Source organism: Prunus avium, chromosome 1, assembly GCF_965620075.1.
Source record: "Prunus avium chromosome 1, drPruAviu1.hap1.1, whole genome shotgun sequence".
NCBI lineage: Eukaryota > Viridiplantae > Streptophyta > Magnoliopsida > Rosales > Rosaceae > Prunus > Prunus avium.
In genome coordinates, this window is record NC_142284.1 from 55,380,348 (window position 1) to 55,399,475 (window position 19,128).

At 37.6% G+C, this 19,128-nt stretch overlaps 4 protein-coding genes across 6 annotated transcripts; 3 read left to right on the top strand and 1 right to left on the bottom strand.

Annotated features, from left to right (window-relative positions):
• The first annotated feature begins 380 nt into the window (after positions 1-380).
• On the top strand, positions 381-3,436 carry LOC110753256 (Peptidase M20/M25/M40 family protein). The gene is made up of 4 exons (XM_021954124.2): positions 381-1,409; positions 1,505-1,642; positions 2,633-2,872; positions 2,955-3,436. Exons 1-4 carry the CDS (start codon positions 558-560, stop codon positions 3,042-3,044), a joined length of 1,320 nt encoding a protein of 439 aa, XP_021809816.2. The 5' UTR covers positions 381-557; the 3' UTR covers positions 3,045-3,436.
• A 5,176-nt stretch (positions 3,437-8,612) lies between these two features.
• LOC110753571 (ethylene-responsive transcription factor ERF012-like) lies at positions 8,613-9,879 on the top strand. Its single transcript, XM_021954504.2, has one exon. The coding sequence runs from the start codon at positions 8,801-8,803 to the stop codon at positions 9,539-9,541; it is 741 nt and encodes a 246-aa protein (XP_021810196.1). The 5' UTR covers positions 8,613-8,800; the 3' UTR covers positions 9,542-9,879.
• A 2,832-nt stretch (positions 9,880-12,711) lies between these two features.
• On the top strand, positions 12,712-16,977 carry LOC110753916 (YbaK/aminoacyl-tRNA synthetase-associated domain-containing protein). The gene is made up of 12 exons (XM_021954906.2): positions 12,712-12,869; positions 13,508-13,567; positions 13,668-13,721; positions 13,852-13,912; positions 14,076-14,152; positions 14,359-14,408; positions 14,801-14,883; positions 15,514-15,584; positions 15,661-15,817; positions 16,129-16,271; positions 16,349-16,447; positions 16,659-16,977. Exons 1-12 carry the CDS (start codon positions 12,831-12,833, stop codon positions 16,731-16,733), a joined length of 969 nt encoding a protein of 322 aa, XP_021810598.1. The 5' UTR covers positions 12,712-12,830; the 3' UTR covers positions 16,734-16,977.
• LOC110753904 (RING/U-box superfamily protein) lies at positions 16,782-19,060 on the bottom strand. Of its 3 annotated transcripts, none has more exons than XR_015833016.1 (4): positions 18,567-19,060; positions 17,743-18,423; positions 17,251-17,388; positions 16,782-17,107 (listed from the first exon to the last, which is right to left on the bottom strand). XR_015833016.1 is itself a non-coding variant. In XM_021954891.2 (3 exons), the coding sequence occupies exons 1-3, from the start codon at positions 18,934-18,936 to the stop codon at positions 17,354-17,356; spliced, it is 1,086 nt and encodes a 361-aa protein (XP_021810583.1). In that variant the 5' UTR covers positions 18,937-19,060; the 3' UTR covers positions 16,782-17,353. The 3 variants fall into 3 exon arrangements, 1 of the variants encoding a protein (XP_021810583.1); XR_002526214.2 differs by having other exon boundaries at positions 16,782-17,110; XM_021954891.2 differs by having other exon boundaries at positions 16,782-17,388.
• Positions 19,061-19,128: the final 68 nt, after the last annotated feature.

Consider the following 19,128-nt stretch of genomic DNA (forward strand, 5'->3'; position numbering starts at 1 on the left):
AATTTGGTATGGGCTATAGCTGGGCTACAAGTGGCCTGGTTAGAGGGCTAAGTAACTAAATGTGGCCCTCCAAATTTGTTTTTATCCCATGGTTGGAGATGAATTTTGTATTATTTTAGAGCTATATTTAACCTATGTGGCCCATGATTGAAAATAGTCTTAACCACTTAAATTATAAATCCCTTACAATTATATATAGTCTTTGTATAAGTACTACATACGTGTGTTAGAAGGGAAAATTAAAGTGCCAAAAACGTTACCCAACAAATATGGACCTTAATTTTTTGTATTATCTGCTTAATATGAAAAAAGTTTAATCCCAAGATTTAAGCACATTAAAATATGAAAAATCGGAGCAGAATTCTAAAAATTATTGCATTTTAGTTGATCCTAAGGCCGAATCCATCAGACACAGTTAATTTTTTATTATTTTGTCGAGGAGCGCGCCAACCAAAAACACAAAATGTAGAGCTGAAGTGACTGTAGAGTTACTGAACGCAAACGACTAAACCGGTAATTACTGTTATATTGGCCACGCCCCCCCAACCACCGCCACCATGTCCAACCATCTCCTCACACTCGCAATCGTCCTCGTACTCGCCGCCACCGGAGGGGCCCACTCAGAACAACAACACCAACACGACACGCCCATCAGTCGTTTCCAAAACTACCTCCGGATCAACACGGCCCACCCGAACCCGAACTACACCGCCCCGGTCTCCTTCCTCACCGCCATAGCCCAAACCCTAAACCTCCAAATCCAAACCCTCCACTTCACGCCTTCTAAATCCAAGCCCCTCCTCCTCCTCACCTGGCCTGGCTCCCACCCCTCCCTCCCCTCCCTCCTCCTCAACTCCCACCTCGACTCCGTCCCCGCCGAGTCACACAAGTGGGCCCACCCCCCCTTCTCCGCCCACCGCACCGCAGACGGCCGCATATTCGCCCGTGGGGCCCAGGACGACAAGTGCATCGCCATCCAGTACCTCGAGGCCATCCGAAACCTGAAAGCCGCCGACTTTGTCCCAATCCGCACCGTCCACCTGTCCTTCGTCCCCGACGAGGAGATCGGCGGCCTGGACGGCGTCGCCAAGTTCGCGGCTTCCGAGGAGTTTCGGGATTTGAACGTCGGGTTTATGCTGGACGAAGGCCAGGCCAACCCTGGCGACGAGTTTAGGGTTTTCTACGCCGATCGGACTCCGTGGAATTTGATCGTCAAGGCGAAGGGCGCTCCCGGGCACGGGTCCAGATTGTACGACAATGGAGCGATGGAGAATTTGATGAAGAGCGTTGAGGTTATGACTCGGTTTCGGGCGGCCCAGTTCGATGTGGTCAAAGCCGGGAAGGCCGCCCTTTCGGAGGTTATTTCGGTCAATCCGGTTTATTTGAAATCTGGGATTGCTTCTGGCGATGTGAGTTTGAAGTACTGGTTATTGCGTGTTTGTTTGTGTTGTGATGGGTCATTTGGTGTTTTGATCATAAGGTGTTTGATTGTATGCTTGTGTAGGGGTTTGCGATGAATGTGCAGCCTTCGGAGGCCGAGGCCGGGTTTGATATAAGAATACCGCCTACTGTGGACCCCGAGCTTGTTAGGAAGAGGATTGCTGAGGAGTGGGCACCGGAGGCGAGGAATTTGACATACCAGGTGAACTTTTTGGCTCTGTTCAGTTTCATTGATTTTGTCTATTGAGTTTGTGCATGGATTCTTCAGTGTTTTCATTCATTTACTATAATGTGAAATTATAGGAGATAGGAATTTTTCATTCATTTAGTATAATGTGAAATTATAGGAGTTAGGAATTTATGTGTAGATAACCTAATTTCTAATTCCATTGTTAAATACAATACTCCATCAACTTAATTATATGTTTCTCTGCAAATTAGTTAGCATGAATCTGATTAGAAGATAAACCCTGCATGCAGGCTGTGAAATAGATTCTCAAGATTTGATATGCTAAATTTCAAAACCAGTTTTTCAGACTATGAAATTCAAGCAGTTCATCTCTGGTTATCATCTTTACTGATAGTGAGCTACCATGTCTAAGGCTTTTCACTTGGAAATCGGTATTAAAGTCGGACGTCAAATTAGAAAATGTGCTGAACTTTGATTTGGGTAAACAACAAATATGGCAACTACTTATCGTAATTTCCTCACGCGGTTACCAATATTACAACTTTCCTATGGCTGGTAAATGGCTACTTGTCGTCGTTGCATCAGCTTGAAAGAGAGCTGATTCTGTATAATGGCCTCTGTTAACATTTAATAATCTACCTGAAACATTTTGGGTATGAGATTTTTTTTCTTTATCTTATTTGAAAGATATCATCTGAGACCAGTTCTATAACATTCTGCTCTACAATTAAATCACTAAATCAGGTTTGCGTTATGGGGTTTGGTCATAGGAGCCAAACCCTTTTATTTTTGTTATTGCATATTTTCCTGTACTTATCCAAATCCATATGCATAATCTTTTCAGAGCGCCAAAAATAGGTTTCGAGTTTCAAATGTATTGTTGATGACCACTATGCTGTCTTTTTTTTCTTTGATCTGAATATTCTCTTCGTTTCCTCTATCTTCTCTGCAACTAACAGGAGCATAAATGAGAAATGACTAATGACTTACTTTATATGGCAGCTAATTGAGAAAGGACCAACTAGAGACTTTAGGGGTCGCCCTTTAGCAACACCAACCGATGATTCCAATCCATGGTGGTCTGTTTTCAAACAAGCTATCGCATCGGCTGGAGGCAAACTTGCAAAGCCTGAAATCTTGGCATCAACTACCGATGCACGATTCATGAGACAGCAGGGCATTCCTACTCTTGGTTTCTCCCCAATGACGAATACTCCCATCTTACTTCATGACCATAACGAGGTTCAGTATTGTTACCAGTCTTTTTAACATGCGCTTATTATCAAATTATCTTCCTGACTCACTCATCTCTTTTTTTTTGCAGTTCCTAAAGGATACCGTATTCTTGAAGGGCATAAAAGTATATGAATCTGTAATCAGTGCTTTGAGTTCCTTTGTGGAAATATCTGAATAGCTACCACAGTATTAAATGGAGAGAACAATGATTGCATATTAAACTTGCCATGGTAGTAGTGCTGCACCTTTTGAAGTGGCGTTTTGCACTCGGGGCACTCGGGGGTGGATTCAAAGCGAGCGTCATCTGAAAGGTGAAGTTGTTGGTTTAATATGCTTGAACAGTTTTACAAATTATTATAAATCGTCCTGATCAAGCTTTGCAAATATTTTCTATAAATTGTCCACACTGAATAAAAGTCCTGAATCCGCCAATCTAGATGCCCTGGACGTTCTTGTTGTTGCTGTGATTGTGTCTTGCTGTAATGACATTTATTGTACATTCCTTGAAACGATGTATGTGATTGAATAAGAGGGATTACAAATTAATATATGGCATATATTATTGCTGAAGTCACAGTCGAGTATGGCGTTTTTACTTTTGTTCAATGAACCAGAGCTTGTGTTATTATTGGTTGGAAATTAAATAAAGTGTTTAGCAGATGGTGTTCGTTTGTCATGCTATGTACATGTCAATGTCATGCCTCACGTTAGTGATACGAATTGTTGAAGATGTCTCTTAATCGTTGATTTTATTATAGGCACTGTTTCTGGTTCAACTTATTTGCCTTTCTAGATGAAGGGGAAATTCGTCTTCTCTCTTTCAATTATCTGGATCTGGATTAGATGAAAATGAAAGACAAAATTAATAAGGTGAGTCTTTCCCCAGTTTTTAGACTTGTGTTTCTATTACCGCTTCCAAAACGCTCATTTCATCACTTGAGAAATAAAATTAGTTCCAATTTTATGCCCCTATAAATTATCTCAAAACACAAATTTAATATGTTAAAGAAAGAAAAGAAACTCGAGCTGTCACGGAAACTCCCAAAGCTACTTGGAAGAATAGTGTATCTTGAGCACCCTTCTCTTACAAGCCGGTTAAGTAAGTACAAGTTTCCATCACTAACCATAGGTGTCAAAGTTTCAAAAGCCGACTAAGTATAGAATTGGGTCACCACCACCCATAAATGTTGAAAGACTCAATCAAAAGAGACCAGTTGCCAAACCCGCTAGGCCAGAGCCCAGAGTGATGGTTGTGGTCATTTATAGCTCCACCAAGGCTCCAACCAAGTTCACTTGACTAATTATTTAAATGGGATAGCAACTTGAATCTTAATGCTGCTACTAGTACACGAAAGATTTTAGCTCCAAATTACATCACATCGAGACTTGGGACATGCCATGCTCAAATACATTTAAAGCACTAGTTGGAATTGAAAGCTGCACACCTCACACCTCATGCCTTTTTGGATAACACAGTCCCTTACATACATGCATACCTCATCAAAGATTAGTTGCTATCATGCTCTCTATATCTAGCTAGCTGTAATATGATATCAAGTCAACAACTTTGTCTCTCTCTTTGGACTATAATTTGGTGCACTAAAAAACATCCACCAAACATTTAATTACTCATTTACGTAAGCCATTATATTATAGATTTTGTGGATATGGTGGTCGATTGAATTTGAATCCTTTTCCTGGAACTTTCATATAGATACCAAAACAGGGGATTTGATTCTTTTGATTTACACCTTATGTTATGCACCCACATGGATCTTGCCTCTTCATTATCCAACATACTCCCACCTTCGCAAACCTTCACTGCACTTTCCTATGCGGCTATGCCCATCCCTCCTCTCATCATAAACCCAATCCTCTTTCCTCATATTATATATCTTTATAGTTTACAGACTCGTGTTAAATAGATAAATATTTATCTTGTCAGACTATGAATTTCAACTACACATACTTACTTGAATACTCAAACAGCGAGCGATCGATCGATAATTCAGATTCACAGTTCGTGAAGCAGTCATTTCTCGTAGTTTATATATGTATGTATATTAAACCAACAGTAGTGTGATGTTTAACTCTTTTGGCCTCAACCAATTTGGTCCCTACCTCCTCGGGGCTCGACCTGCATCGATTTAATGCGGGATTTTAGTATTAGATACGTCTTTTTCATTGATATGCAAAGTACGGAAAGCGAGAGCCATTTGGTACGGTGTATGCCAGTTAAGAGATAGAATATAGATAAGGAAAGAAGCAATGAATCTTCATTCATATATTTTGGTTGGTAGTTAGAATCATCTGGATGCATATATAACAAAAGAAAAATATTTCACTCCTTACTTAGGAAGATAAGTTATTTATTTATTTATTTATATACAAACGATATTGGAAGAAGGGGAATCGAAATTAGGACCTCATGTACAAGAGTAAATACTCTTAACCACTTGAACTACTTGCAGGAAAGATAGATCTATGCTTACCTACGGATACATGATATGATCCGTAGAAACTTTTATTTTCGGACTTTTAATGAATTAATACTATATTTGTATAAGAATGTAAGGAGCCAAACAGTGTTCTTACAAAAGGGTAGTGAGCTCCAAGCTAAGTTTTGAAGTTGATAGATGTATTTGTCTTCCATATATTGACTAATAAAGAGGTTACTTTGTCTTCGGGTGTCAAAAGACTTTAGTTCCAAACATAGAAATATTGACTGGTACTTAATAACCTTAAAAAGTGAAAAATATATATAAAATAATAAAAATTTCCCAGTCTCCCATAATGTAAAACAAAACAAAATAATTGTAAGTGTGAAGTCATGTATTTGCTCATCTAATCTGAATGCTTATTTTGAAGTCACATCGTTCCATGATGATGAATATTGAAGACAACTCACATCCAGACCAACAAAATTGATGTGAAGTCATGCTTTCCCATCTGAAACGCAGCTTCCTAGTAAGAGGATCATATATAATGTCAAATAAATTTACCTTTGACATTCTCTATCATTTATTTATTTTTAATCAGTAGGTGAACTTGGTGGAATAATAAACCCTATTTAACCTAGTTGGGTCAAAACAAATTTAAGTCATGGGATGATGAGCTTTTAATAGTGACGAAATTTCCTTCTAATTTCCAACCAAACAAATAAGTCTATGCTTTTTCCAGGATTTCTGACAAATTGAAAATAAAGAAAGATGAGAGGGTGTGGGATTGGCATGTGAGAGTCGTCATTTAAAAATATGGGGACATTATTCATGGAGAATCATACTGTCACCCCACCTGATTTATAATTATATAATATTATCAAAATTAATGAATATTTTCGTGAGTGGTAAATTATACATTTTATATATAATAAAATAAAATAAAATAAAATGCTGATCCATTTTAAGAAAGGAGATGCCTTTAATGCTAACATGATTATGTTAAGTGTGTGAACGACTCAAAAAATAAATAAATGGGAAGGAGGGAGAGGGGGATTTGTACGGATTGACGACACTATTCTTTTCACACACATGTATTATCATTGGGACAAACCAATTCTGCTGCTCAACTCAACATTCAAGAAAGCCTAAGCCCCTCTCTCTCTCTCTCTCTCTCAAATAATATTTCAGATTTCAGAATTAGAAAAAAGTATATTAATTAATTTGGTCTCCTTAGTTTCTGCAAATGAGAAAAGTAGCTAGCTAGCTGCATAGATTACTTGACAAGTCTTTAGAGATCACATGGACAGGGTGGTTTGTGGAAAAGCATGAAAACCCCCGTTCACAATAGTCGCATATATAACCTAGAACTAACTGTACATGATGTTAGGGGTTACATGTGGGCAGTTTATTAACACAACTGCACCCTGATTTGGACCTACATTTTGACCCTGACTTTCTCAAGTTAAAACACTTTAAAATCAACTTCTTTTTTTATTTAGCTTTTCTTATTCGAATTCATGACTTAAATTGACAGTATAACAATATAACATATTATACATAACAAAAGAACATTGTTAAAAGTATGTATGTTGCAGTTACGTACTCCCCCGATTGACATTAATCTTAGTTAAACTTTGGAAAAGGGATTATTGGATAGATTGCTCATTACAATTCTTGTAAATTAAGAGTCTTTGGTGGAGTAGAGACTGGAGAGATAACCTGACAACAATGGAGACAAGTTTGCTGGAAAGAGCTAATAAAATAGTATCTGCATGCTGCATGAGAGAAAAGAGCACTGCTTTGCAAAGGGAGGCAAATGGCCCTTGCTTGGTCTCTTAGCCCTTTCAAAAGTTAAATGTTTGTTTCAAAAAAAAGAGCGTGTGTTTGGTTGCCACATCGTCATCACTCCATGCCTGTGGTGTGGTGGTGTGTGCATGCTGGCATCTTTAGCCCAAAGTAAAATAAAGTTGTAGTTGCTGTTTTTGGTTTGTGGCCGTACCAAATCGAATAACTCAAAATTTTAGGCATTGAACGAAGAAAACAGAGAGAGAGAGAGAGAGAGAGAGCAAAGTCAAGACATGCAGGCGTAGCCATCAAACAGTTGAGAGAGAGAGAGAGAGAGTTTAATTAATTTTATTAAATTCAAGTTTGTACTTTTAATTCTATATATTTTTGCATGAGGAGGAGGAGGAGGAGGGCCATGGGACGCGGTTTTAGAGCTCTGCAAGACAGACAAGTTACAGCTGTGTGTGTGTGTCTGTATATATTACATCTGCAATGACTTACTTACTGTAGACTGCGCGTACGTTTTTTAGTTTTTGTGTTTAATATTTATATAATGAAACTACGTACTCTCTCTTTTTGGTAATTAAAAAAATATATATGAACATTTTGTTTTGTGTTTCACAGCCCAAATTATGAAACTGGTTATTTTATAATTGTTTATAAGCATCAGCTGCGGATCCTGGAAGTTGCCTCTTTTTAGAAAAGAATCCTATGTTTCTCTCTCCCTGATCTCTTCTCTATGCATTATTGCATCACCTACATCATGCTCACTCTATTAAGATATGATGCCTTAAACTAAACATGGATGTGCAATTACCATTTTGCCCTTGGTTTCGTTTTCTGGGTTCACTTTTTTTAAGGACATTTCTTATTAAAAATGACGATAATATGCTAAACTTACACGCACTACACTGATGTTAAGACTCGAACATAGGACCTACACTAGTGGGTGCTTAACTTGCTAAGTAATATTTGTTGGGTGTCAACTTACAGAAGGGGTGACTTGTTGTGGAAGTCAAAAACTCTCTAGAAAGAAACAGTCATTTACTTTTAATAATTAAGAAAACTTTCCATGCTGGTTTTCTGATTTCAGCCTATGGATCCCAGTCCAGGTTGCCATATTCGTTGACGATGGAAAAAATTTACACTTTTAAAGTCGAAGGCTTTTTCTGATTTGAGCCTAAGAAAGCAACTGCCAGCAAATTAAAAATGTAAATGTAAATATCTTTTTTTTCTTTCTTTCTAATCTTTAAGAAACAATCTTTCACTACCCACAATAAATTTAGACCATGTGGAGTATTTTGACTGAAAAAAGACAGAAAAGTAAATTCAGAGATAAATAATAATTTTTATTTTATATAAAACTGGTAATATCTGTCACCCATTTTGTTTTTTTTTTAAAAAGCATTTTAGAGCCATACTGTTTTCTTTGACTAGCTAGAGAGATCCTGGCTGTGTGTTAGCTTTTTTAGCCCAAACGCGCATCTATAAATAGCAGCAACCTTTCCTCCATCCCATTGAGTTCCCATCACATTCATTCATTTCTTCAGCTGCACAAGAAGTATCAAAAACAAGTCACAGAAACAGAAAACAAAAATATCAAACACCTTTGTTCACTGATCTTGTTGCCCTAATTTGTTCAGCAAAACACTGGTTTGATCCAAATCTCCAAGTTCATCAACAAAGGCTTTGTGTTTTCTTATCAGCCATGGTGAAGACAGAGCAAAGGGTTCAGCTCACAGAGACATCAAAGCCAGAGCCATCATCCAAAACATCATCAACATCAGCATCTTCATCAGCATGCAAGAAGAAGAAGTACAAGGGAGTGAGAATGAGAAGCTGGGGCTCATGGGTTTCAGAGATTAGAGCCCCAAATCAGAAGACAAGAATATGGTTGGGTTCATATTCTACAGCAGAGGCAGCAGCCAGAGCCTATGATGCTGCCCTCTTGTGCCTCAAGGGCTCCTCAGCCAACCTCAACTTCCCCTCCACTGCCTCCTCTCATTTTATCCCTCGGGAAATTACCATTATGTCCCCTAAGTCCATCCAGAGGGTGGCTGCAGCTGCTGCCAATAGTTTTGCCACTGATAATGCCACCACCCCAACCACCACAAATATTGCCTCCCCGCCCTCACCCCCTCCTCAATCTTCTTCATCTTCATCCTTGGTCTCCTCCCCATCAATGTCTTCGTCCCCGTCCAATAATCTCCTAGACGACGACATGTCATCACTGATGGGGTCATTTGAGCCCTACACTCCTACTTATGATCATCACCAACAGGCAATTGATCAATTACCAATGTCTAGCATGGAACCATGGAACAACTTTGATGATGGCCTACAATCCCCAAAATACATTGACCAAATGTTCAATGGCGCCTTCTTCGATCCACCCATGATTTATGACTTCTATGAGGAAAGTGATATTCCCTTGTGGAGCTTCTGCTGATGCACCCAATTGATATTATTCTTTTTTAATCCAAATTCAAATTCATTCATGATCTTCCAAGCCATTTGCGTGGAGATTTTACTGACAGTGACACAAATTTTACATTCTATAATATGAGTGAGTGAGATAGGTGAAGAAATTCCAAAGGGAGATTGAGACATTTTTTTGGACTCTATCTCATCACATGGGTTTCTATTATAAAAAAAGATATATTGTATTATATTTGATTTATGTATTATCAATAAATGCAAATTAAGTGTGTAATATTATGCAATTGTTGTCAATGGTCTTACATATACATCAATATATTGAATAAGAAGTGGAAATTTTTTCTTTTATATTCTTTCCAATTTCATCTATGTACTCCTCCCATGTTATGTCTCTTGTCTCATGCGGGAGGCTCATTGATTGTGTATGGAAGTGTCAGCTCACAGATGCCTATCTCAGTTGGGAGCAGGAGGAGGTTGTGGAAACTTGAAACCATCTGAATTTGTTTTCATCTGAAGGAACAATATCTTTTTCTTTTATTTTGCTCCTTGGGGAAATCAATCTGATGAGAAAAGGGAGAGACCCAATCCCATGGCCTTAATAACAGAGCCAAAAAGAATGGGATTTCACCAGTTAGCACCCGCAAAAGGGTATTGGTACTCTTAAAAATTCTGATGCAAGTCATATGATAAACAGTGTTGTTGTGAACTTGAAGCTACTTTGATTCAAAGAATAAGTCAAACTACATGTGAAATGTGCCAACCCATAATATCTGAGTCATAGCTTATTATGCCCAAGTTTCAATTGGAGAATCCTAATGATCATTTAAAACTGCCTTCCAATTTTGTTGTCACACACAGTCTAACATGTTAATATTATCATATTACTATTGAGTAAGTGAATTTGTATTTGACTCAATGCAATTGATTCAGATGTTCCGGGATGAGCGTCAAGTAGATGTTGCGGTAGAAGCTATTGTGTTTGACATTAAGATGCTTGCTGGCAAGCTCCAATATGTTGTTTTTATAGCTACTCCCCGTCAGTGTAATAAGGCAGAGCATGAGGTTGCGGCCTTTGTGTCTAAAGTAGGAGGTAATCACATTTGGGACCAAGTATGACTTGAGTGAATTTTTGATATTTTAGCTAGTGATGTAAACCTTGCTATTCGTTTTTAATAAAACTCTCTTTGTTTGGAAAAAAATAAAAATAAAATGTGTTTAAAATTATATTCGAGGGTTAACAATATGAAAACATAACAAACTGAGTTCAATGTGTGTGAAACTGTTTTTCTTATGTGATAATATCGAATGACTGAACAATTTGTTTGAATGATAGCTATAACATGTCATTTTTTAACCAGACGTTTTTAGCACTTACTCGAACAACTTTACAAAGTTATTCTCAGAAAAGGAAGTGTCCAATCAAAACAGAGTGAATCGACAAATTTGACACTTTGTGAGCAAAAGTTGAATCTGGTCAAGTGTTTGGAGGTAGTGGTTCAACCCAAGATTGCACATGATCTGTCCAAAAGAGCAGTGGGTGAGTGAGAGAGAGATCACAGCATGGGGTCCCATCCTCATTTGTTTCCCTCTACACTGTATTTGGTCTCTTCACAAACTTCTCAATGGGCCATAACCATTTTGGAAATATGTGTTTTTTTTAGCTATAACTTCTTAATATTATTAGAAATTATAATATGGGCATTTTGGGCCCTCAAAAATTAAATTCAGCACCTTGGGTCACTGCATTGTTTTGTACCCATTTATATAAAAATTGGAGGCACATGATCAGCCCTAAATGACAATTCTCTTGAACTACATTTCACGACACAACATGTGATCTCATCTCATGGTTTCCAAAAAAAAAAAAAAAAATTTGTTCTTTTGGGTTATACGAGCTAATGACACTTTAGACCAAAACAATTAAAAACTAATGACACAAAATTTGGGTGTTGAATGTTGATCAATAAGTTTGTCGTTTTTGTTCTTTGTTTATATTTTCGTTCTAATTGATTCCATTTTATGTAATTTGGGATTTGTTTTGGTTGATCCTTCATTGGCTCTGAAAATCTTAACCTAATTAATGATCATTGAGGGAGATGCCCTTTGTTTTTCTTAATTAGAATGATTAATTATGATGTTGCTCAATATGTAGCCTCATGGGGGTCAGATCCAACATTGGCATGACTTCAATGATTTAGGGTTGGCCTCATTAGGACAAAACCAAATGAAGATTGATAATTGATTGATTAATTCCAGTGTTTGTCCCTCTTTCTTTTCTATTTTTTAGTTTTGGAGAATCAATTCAAGGGTTTGTTTAAGCCACAAATATACAGATTTCGCAATACCATAAAAACATACAAATTTTTTTAAGGGCTCTAAACTTGGACCGATAGATGTGGCATTTCATTACCAATTTTTTTATATACATGGCTTACTAGCGATATTGGGAAAGGGGGACTCGAACGCATGACCTTAGATGTAAGGATAACTGCTCTTAACCACTTGAGTTACAAACCCCTTGCGCATTTCATTACTGGTGTTCTATGCTTAGCTAAACTCAATGCGTACATGGTTTACTCATACAGCTCATTTGATACATTTGACGCGTTGAAAATGATGTTTAGCTTTTCACCCCAAAGCCCAGCTCATTAACGCGTTCAGTCAAATGTCTCTTTGCATCCAAAACAACACATTAATTATTAATAATCTGAGAGATTGAGTGTAAAGAAATTAAGTAAGTAATAATAAGTGAGAAATAATATTATTAATTATGAGTAATGCTATTTGGACACACAACATTCTCCTCGTTTTCTGTTCAGCGAATGATACATTGACACATCAGCGGGTGTCAATTAAGTGTGTCAATGTTGTGTGTCCAAATAGCATTACTCATTAATTATTTACTTACAGTGATCTAACAAACGGTTTGTAACTCAAGTGGTTAAGAGCAGTTGTACCTGAAATTGAGATTATGTGTTCGAATCATTGATCCTGCAATATCGCTTGCATCTAATGAGAAGAACAAGCTCTAGCTCAAAGGCCCACACTCTTTGAGGCCTTTGTTAAGCAAACCAAACCATAACGCAGAAGAATATGTATTGGGCTTGGGCACCCTCCTCATCGTAGCCTTTCCGGGGCCTAAATTCTCATCAAATTCCAATCCAGGAACCCATTTGAATAATCTTGACAACCCGACTCCGAGTTAAGAGCACACAATCTGGTTCTGCGCCTCATCGCCGTCTTCTATTTGCAAACTCTTTCTGGTTTGGCTTTGGCTCTGCAAAACCGGTGAAGCAATTATGGGTCTTTCCAAGGAACAGTTGCTTGCTCGTTTAAAGGTTCTACCTTCCCTCTCTCTCTCTCTCTCTCTCTCTGGGTGTTTCATTTTAGTGTACTTCTCTGTATATTGGACTATGCCATTGAATTTGATCTGGGAATTCTTTGCTTTGCGTAAGAGTTCAATATTCGAGGTGAATTAGAATAGTCACAGTCGTTGACGGGCGTCTTTGATTCTTTACAATTTATGTGATAGGCCATATATTGAGTGTTAACCAAAAGAACCCAGATGAAGTTTGTGAAGAATAGTGAAAGTTATTACAATTCCATATTTTTGCTAAGCACTCTTCCATGCCTTGTTTAGCTGTGATGATAAACAATTTCATAGCTTGCAACAGTTTCTATTTACTGTGGTTGCTTCAATGTCTTTGAGGTTCAGAGTATATCAAATCATAAGATATAAGCGTCTGGTAACAATTTGATACTTAGTGGAGCAACTATTTGGGCTTATATATATTGGAGTTGCATTTGGTTCATCTTGTGAATGAAAAGCTAAAGATGTGAATTTCTGAAACTACAGAGAAAATTGTTTTCTGATACTAGAATGTGCTTGCATTGTTGCGTATGGCTATGTTTTTAAACTTTAACTGCTGCATCTCTTTAATTTCCTGGAACTAACTTATACTGTTGGTTTTGTTAGGAGCTTCAAATTGGTTTTTCCCAGTATGAACATCCTGTTGTTTTGACAGTTGAGGCTCAGGTAAAAGAAGATAAAAGAAAGGGGAAAAAAAATTTATCTTCCATCTTTTTGTGTCAATTGTTTTATGTATTCTGAGGCAAGCATATGATTTTTCCATCAGGCGAAATATGTTGGACATCTGGGAGGTGGACTGAGTAAAAATTTATTCTTGAAGGTATCGTATTCTAATACTTTGGGAAACAGCATTTGCATTGCATAATAGTAAATTTTTCAGTTTTTGTTCTCTTCCATTCTCCACTGTGCGGAACAGCACCTAAAGTTTTTTGTTTCTTAATTAAATGCAGGACAAGAAGAACAGGTTCTATATTGTTTCTGCTTTGGCAGATACTAAAGTAGATCTGAAAGGTATGCACGTATTCCTGATTCTGATCATTGTGTTATGTATCAGCATTTTGAATGTCACAAACTAGTGGTTCTGAGCTATCATATAAATGATTTTTTACTTATGTACCATTTGGAGTGTGCCTGAACATTTCTAAGCTTTATTTACAACTTGAAAGCTGAGCAGTTCTATCTATAAGGCTTGGTTTGGGAAAAGGTGGTTTGAGAATGGCTCCTGAAGAAGCACTCGGAGAATTACTTCAGGTTGGCATATGCTAATCTTCAATTTAATCAGATTAAAAATGATATTGATTCTTTGATTTCTAAGATCTTCTGGCATGTCAGCTTATGCTTTTGAATTTATTGGCTATATTTCATATGTATATTTAAAAAAACAAAAAGAGATATGCTATTACGAAAAATGTCATGTAATATGTAATTTCCTTTCCTATTCTGTTTCTTATTGCAAGGTCCCACTGGGTTGTGTTACTCCATTTTCGCTGGTGAATGAATCTGCACGGTATACATTACCCTTTCATTTAATTAAGATATTAAAATTATATATGGTTCTCTTCTTGATATTTCATTCACGTATTATCATTTGTTACTCTTGGCCTTGAAGTTATAAAGCTTGTGAAATGATTTGAATCAGTTACTTCTTACCATTTGATTGATGTTGTTTTGCCTATGTAATTTTACATTAATCAACAATTGACTGAATAAAAGTCGTAATTCTGACCATTTTGATTTTGTGGGAAAATATTCCATGACCAGCATTACCATTTTAGGTGGTGGGAATAACTTTCTTTCCAGCGGAGTTAATGTTATTTAGCCTGTGCATGTTGATACTTTACTCCTTTTTTTCATATCTTTTTCTTTTGTTGACTTCTGTCTTCTTTTTTTTCGGTGAAGGCATGTCTCTCTGTTGTTGGATCAAAAATTTAAAAGTCAGGAACATTGCTTCTTCCACCCATTGTCGAATGACACATCAATCTGTAAGTGATAAGGGTTTTGATGAGCGAAAATGATATATTTGTCTTCTCTTCTTTCGTATATTCTGATGAACTTTCATGTTGTTTACTAGTTTAGTTGTGGGTTCTTCACTTTATAAACCTCATATCTATTATGCGTATAGTCTTACCTTGGATGTCTCTTATAGATTGAGCATGATGTTCCAAGTCAATTGCGGGAAATTAGCTGGATGAGTCATTATTTGGGATAGGTTAGGAATAGTCTAGGCAAGGAACACACTTTGAATTGTAAAGTTTCTCCTGATCTTATTGTTTTAATTATTGTGGTTTAATTCCTGTGTTAGAGAAACATTCCATTTTTGTTAACTTATGCTTTTCATCCTTAATTAGAATTTACACTGTATTACTATGTTGTGTGTCAGGATTTTCATTTTTTACTAAAATATATATATATATATATATATATATATTGTTTGTGAAGACTTTCTGATTCTGGTATAATTTGTTGAATTTTTAATTTTTAATCATGTCACCCACATCTTTAAAAGAAAAAAGAAAGTGTGATTTTTCAGAAACTGCACTCAGTATGAATATTTTATGTTATTGTTCTTAATAAGTTTATCCCTGATTCATGACAAAATTTTCTGTTTCCAGCGCTTAGCACCCATGATCTCGATAAGTTCCTTAAATCAATTGGGAGAGACCCCTCATATGTTGACTTGGAGGTAATTAGAATTAAGTTTGTCAGTAATGTTTAAGGAACACTAGATCATTTCCTCAAACATTATTCGGCTCATGCAGGCTAACCCTTCAGTTGGGAAAGATCAACCGCCAGATCTTGCTTCTCTTGTTCCATCCGGTTCCACAGTGTTGGCCGATCCTCCAGAAGCAGCAGCTTCCTCAAAAGGTTCCATCGAAAATCCAGTTTCGGTCAGTAAAAAGTCAACGACAAGTACAGGTATATCAAGAAAAAGTGCAATTCATTGTAGATATGTAGAAATAGAATGAGAATTGATTCTAGATTAACTTCTCCTCTGCAAGGCTGGCCCGGATGAATTATACTTGTCAATATTGTTCTATTCTATTGATTCTTTATGATAAAACCGCCATTGCATTATTTTATTTATACATTTAAGCCGCTTATTTAAATGATTATGATTTTTTTTTTTAAATATTAGCATTTTCTTGTTAAGGGATTCTGGGTATGTATAGATTGTGTTTCCTTTTTGTTATTCATGTTAACCAGTAAAATATTCTTTCGTGATGCAGCAAATGCTACTAAGCCATCCACTAATGCAAAAAATACTAAGGACAAACCAGTCAATGGTGTTCATGTATCAAAGTCCGTAACAGATGTTGGAAAGTTGGTTGAAGATTTACTGGATAAAACATCTGCATTACTGCTTTCAGAGGTTAGAAAAATACTATGGTTCTCTTGAGTTTCAACTTTTGCCGTACTTTGTTTGGCTCATGGAATCAAGTCATGCAGACCACTGAGGAGACTATTAAGAAACACGGACCACAGTTGGGAGCTGCAATATCAAATAGTATCAGAAGCCATCTTCGTGCAGAGTTGGAGAGCACCATTGTATGTATTTTGCTTTGATGGTTGAATGCTCTATTCTGAAGCATTTATTGCCTATTAATTAAAAGCTCTTAGTGTGTAATGGCAGTTTTATAGAGCACATGGATTGCATGCTGAGGCATGGCTGTTTACTGTCATTGGTGCATGCCCAATTCTGAAGTTTTTGAAAGAATTGTTCAAATCCATGATCACAAGATCATTTTTTTTTTTGCAGATGACGTTCAAAAACTCAGCATATACTGAAGGGTTTCATGCTGGTGTGCACCATCATGCAAAGCGTACATATTGATGATTGTTTTAGAGTTCAGCATCAAACTGTTCCAATGTTCCTTCCAGGTTTCAATCCATTTTATGATCTGATATACTAAATATTCTTTACTACATTCGATGGAATAGGCATAACCATCTTAACTGTCTGGGATGCTTCATTTTCAAAATTATTTATGTTTTTTTTTCAATTACAAAACAGCATATTTGGAGGATTAGAACATGAATCTATGTATATCTGTTGTTTATGTACATCTAATTACTTACATAGTTAAGACATTCACAACAATATCAGACAAATAGTCAGAGCTTTAGATACAGGGTATTTAGGTGAAAAGTTTAAGGTTATTGCTGCAGTGCTGAGTGTCAGTTACGACGTGAAGGACCAGTCTGCTCCTGCTGAATAAGTTATTATGGGTTAAACACGTGGCCAGTTTGATTTTTAAGCAAGTTTTGGGAAGCCCTTGCTTCTGTTGTGTGTGATAATTCCAATATTCTGAAACATAAATGTGTGCTGGTGGTTACGTTGTTCTGCTCACCTGAGAGATAGAGGTGAGCGCCAAGAGCCTCCAAAATTATTGGAACATGAATCTCTGATGTAATGTTGTCCAGATCCAGAGTAATTAGACAGCCACGTCGGGTTTAGAGAATAGTGCAAGAACGCCACCATGGCTCAGCTGCAACGAAACTTGAATTCAGCATGAAGAATGAATATATGCAAATTTGCATTTGTTAGTTTAAAGCTTCCGTAAAGAATGAATTATGGCCCACCTTTATCATCAAATTGAAGGCATTTAAACTAACAAAAGCTGTCGTTTAAAAAAAAAAAAACAGTTTATTTCTAATAAAGTAGAGATGAGACATGGACTTGAAGAAATGAGAGTTGCAATAGCTTTGTTATTTTTTTGGTAGTAACAGGTACAGATACTCTAAACTAACAATATACAAATCAAGCACATAACAATCATGAATGAAACTCATAGTTTGATTATGTTTTGTTAGAATAAGCTTTTGGGGAATTCAACACTAACCAACTCTAGAAGCAGAAGTAGCAGCACTATGTTGCTCATTATCCCCCTGTGGTTGAATTCTTCTATACCTTGCTCGAAATGGCCACAGAGACCTCAGTCTACTCCAACTCAAGCACCTCCGAGGACGACTCTCATAATTCGAACCCTCCGACTCCTCCGACCCGTTGCCACAAACCGGAATCCCAAGCCGGCAAACTGGGCAAGAGTTGTGCAGCCTCAGCCATGGAACAATGCAGTCGCTGTGGAATATGTGATTGCATGGCAACTCCTTCGCCTCTGCGCCAACTTTAAACTCCTCCATGCAAACTGGGCAACAAGGGTCGGTGCTCAAATGGGTCTCTGTGATTTTCACTGTTGGTAATGCGTTGATTTCTGCTTCTGGTACTGGAGGTGGGCCGGGCCTGTCGTCTTGGGTCAGCTCTTCGATTAGTCCTTGGAGACCCGACCCAAAAAAGTAGTTTTCAAGATCGACTCCACGTGGCACTGGTAGTATTGGATTTTCTCGTGATCTGGGAGTGGGGGCCATTGAACTAGGAGGATCCTCGATGGGACGGACTATAATCCAAGTCCTAGGACGATTTCGAGCACGGGGTTCGGGTTCTGGGTCCCAATTCTCTCTACCATCAAAGCTAGGGTTGCGTCGCCTGCCCCTATTTGTCCTCGACTCTTGGGTTTCAGCTTCTGTTTAAAATAAAATAATAAAATATCGAAAAAAATTGTAGTCAAACATTTTTAAACAATTCTCAATTTATTTTGTGGAACGCACTTTTTCATAGTAGGTGCATGATCACCATTGAATTTGTTCATATTCAAACTATACGTACCCATGCCTCTTCCCTCGTGACCAAGTTGGCGTCGCCCAAACCAGGGACGTTCCCTTGCATCTGCTTCTGGGTCATCCAATCCATGGTTGAAAGCCCCCATAGGAGGGTCGAACAAGAGAGAAAGTGCTTCCAGCAAACGAGCTTCTGGGGAAGGATCGAAGTTGGTGTAGTCTAGGAGATCTCTAGGCCTGATTGACATGTCAAACTCCGAGAGGAACTGTCCAAAACAACGAGGGCAGACTATCTCTGATGGGTTGGTGGTGGAGGTGATCCTCACCGTTCGATTGCAATGGTAGCACCAGTAGAGCTGGTAGGTTGTGCTGCCATTGTTGATGTCAATGTCTCTTACGGGAGGTGGGCTCAGAGACATGTTTGATTGGGAGAGGTGGGAGATTGAAAAGTATTAGATGGTTCTGTTCAGATGGGGTTTTATTTGGAACTATCAAATGGGAAATTGAAGATGTATGAGTAGAAGTGAAAACAAAGAATGGCTTTTAGGGTACACAAAGCAATCCTCTTTGTTTCTTTTCTTTCTTGCTCTGCATTCTGATGCATCAAGTTT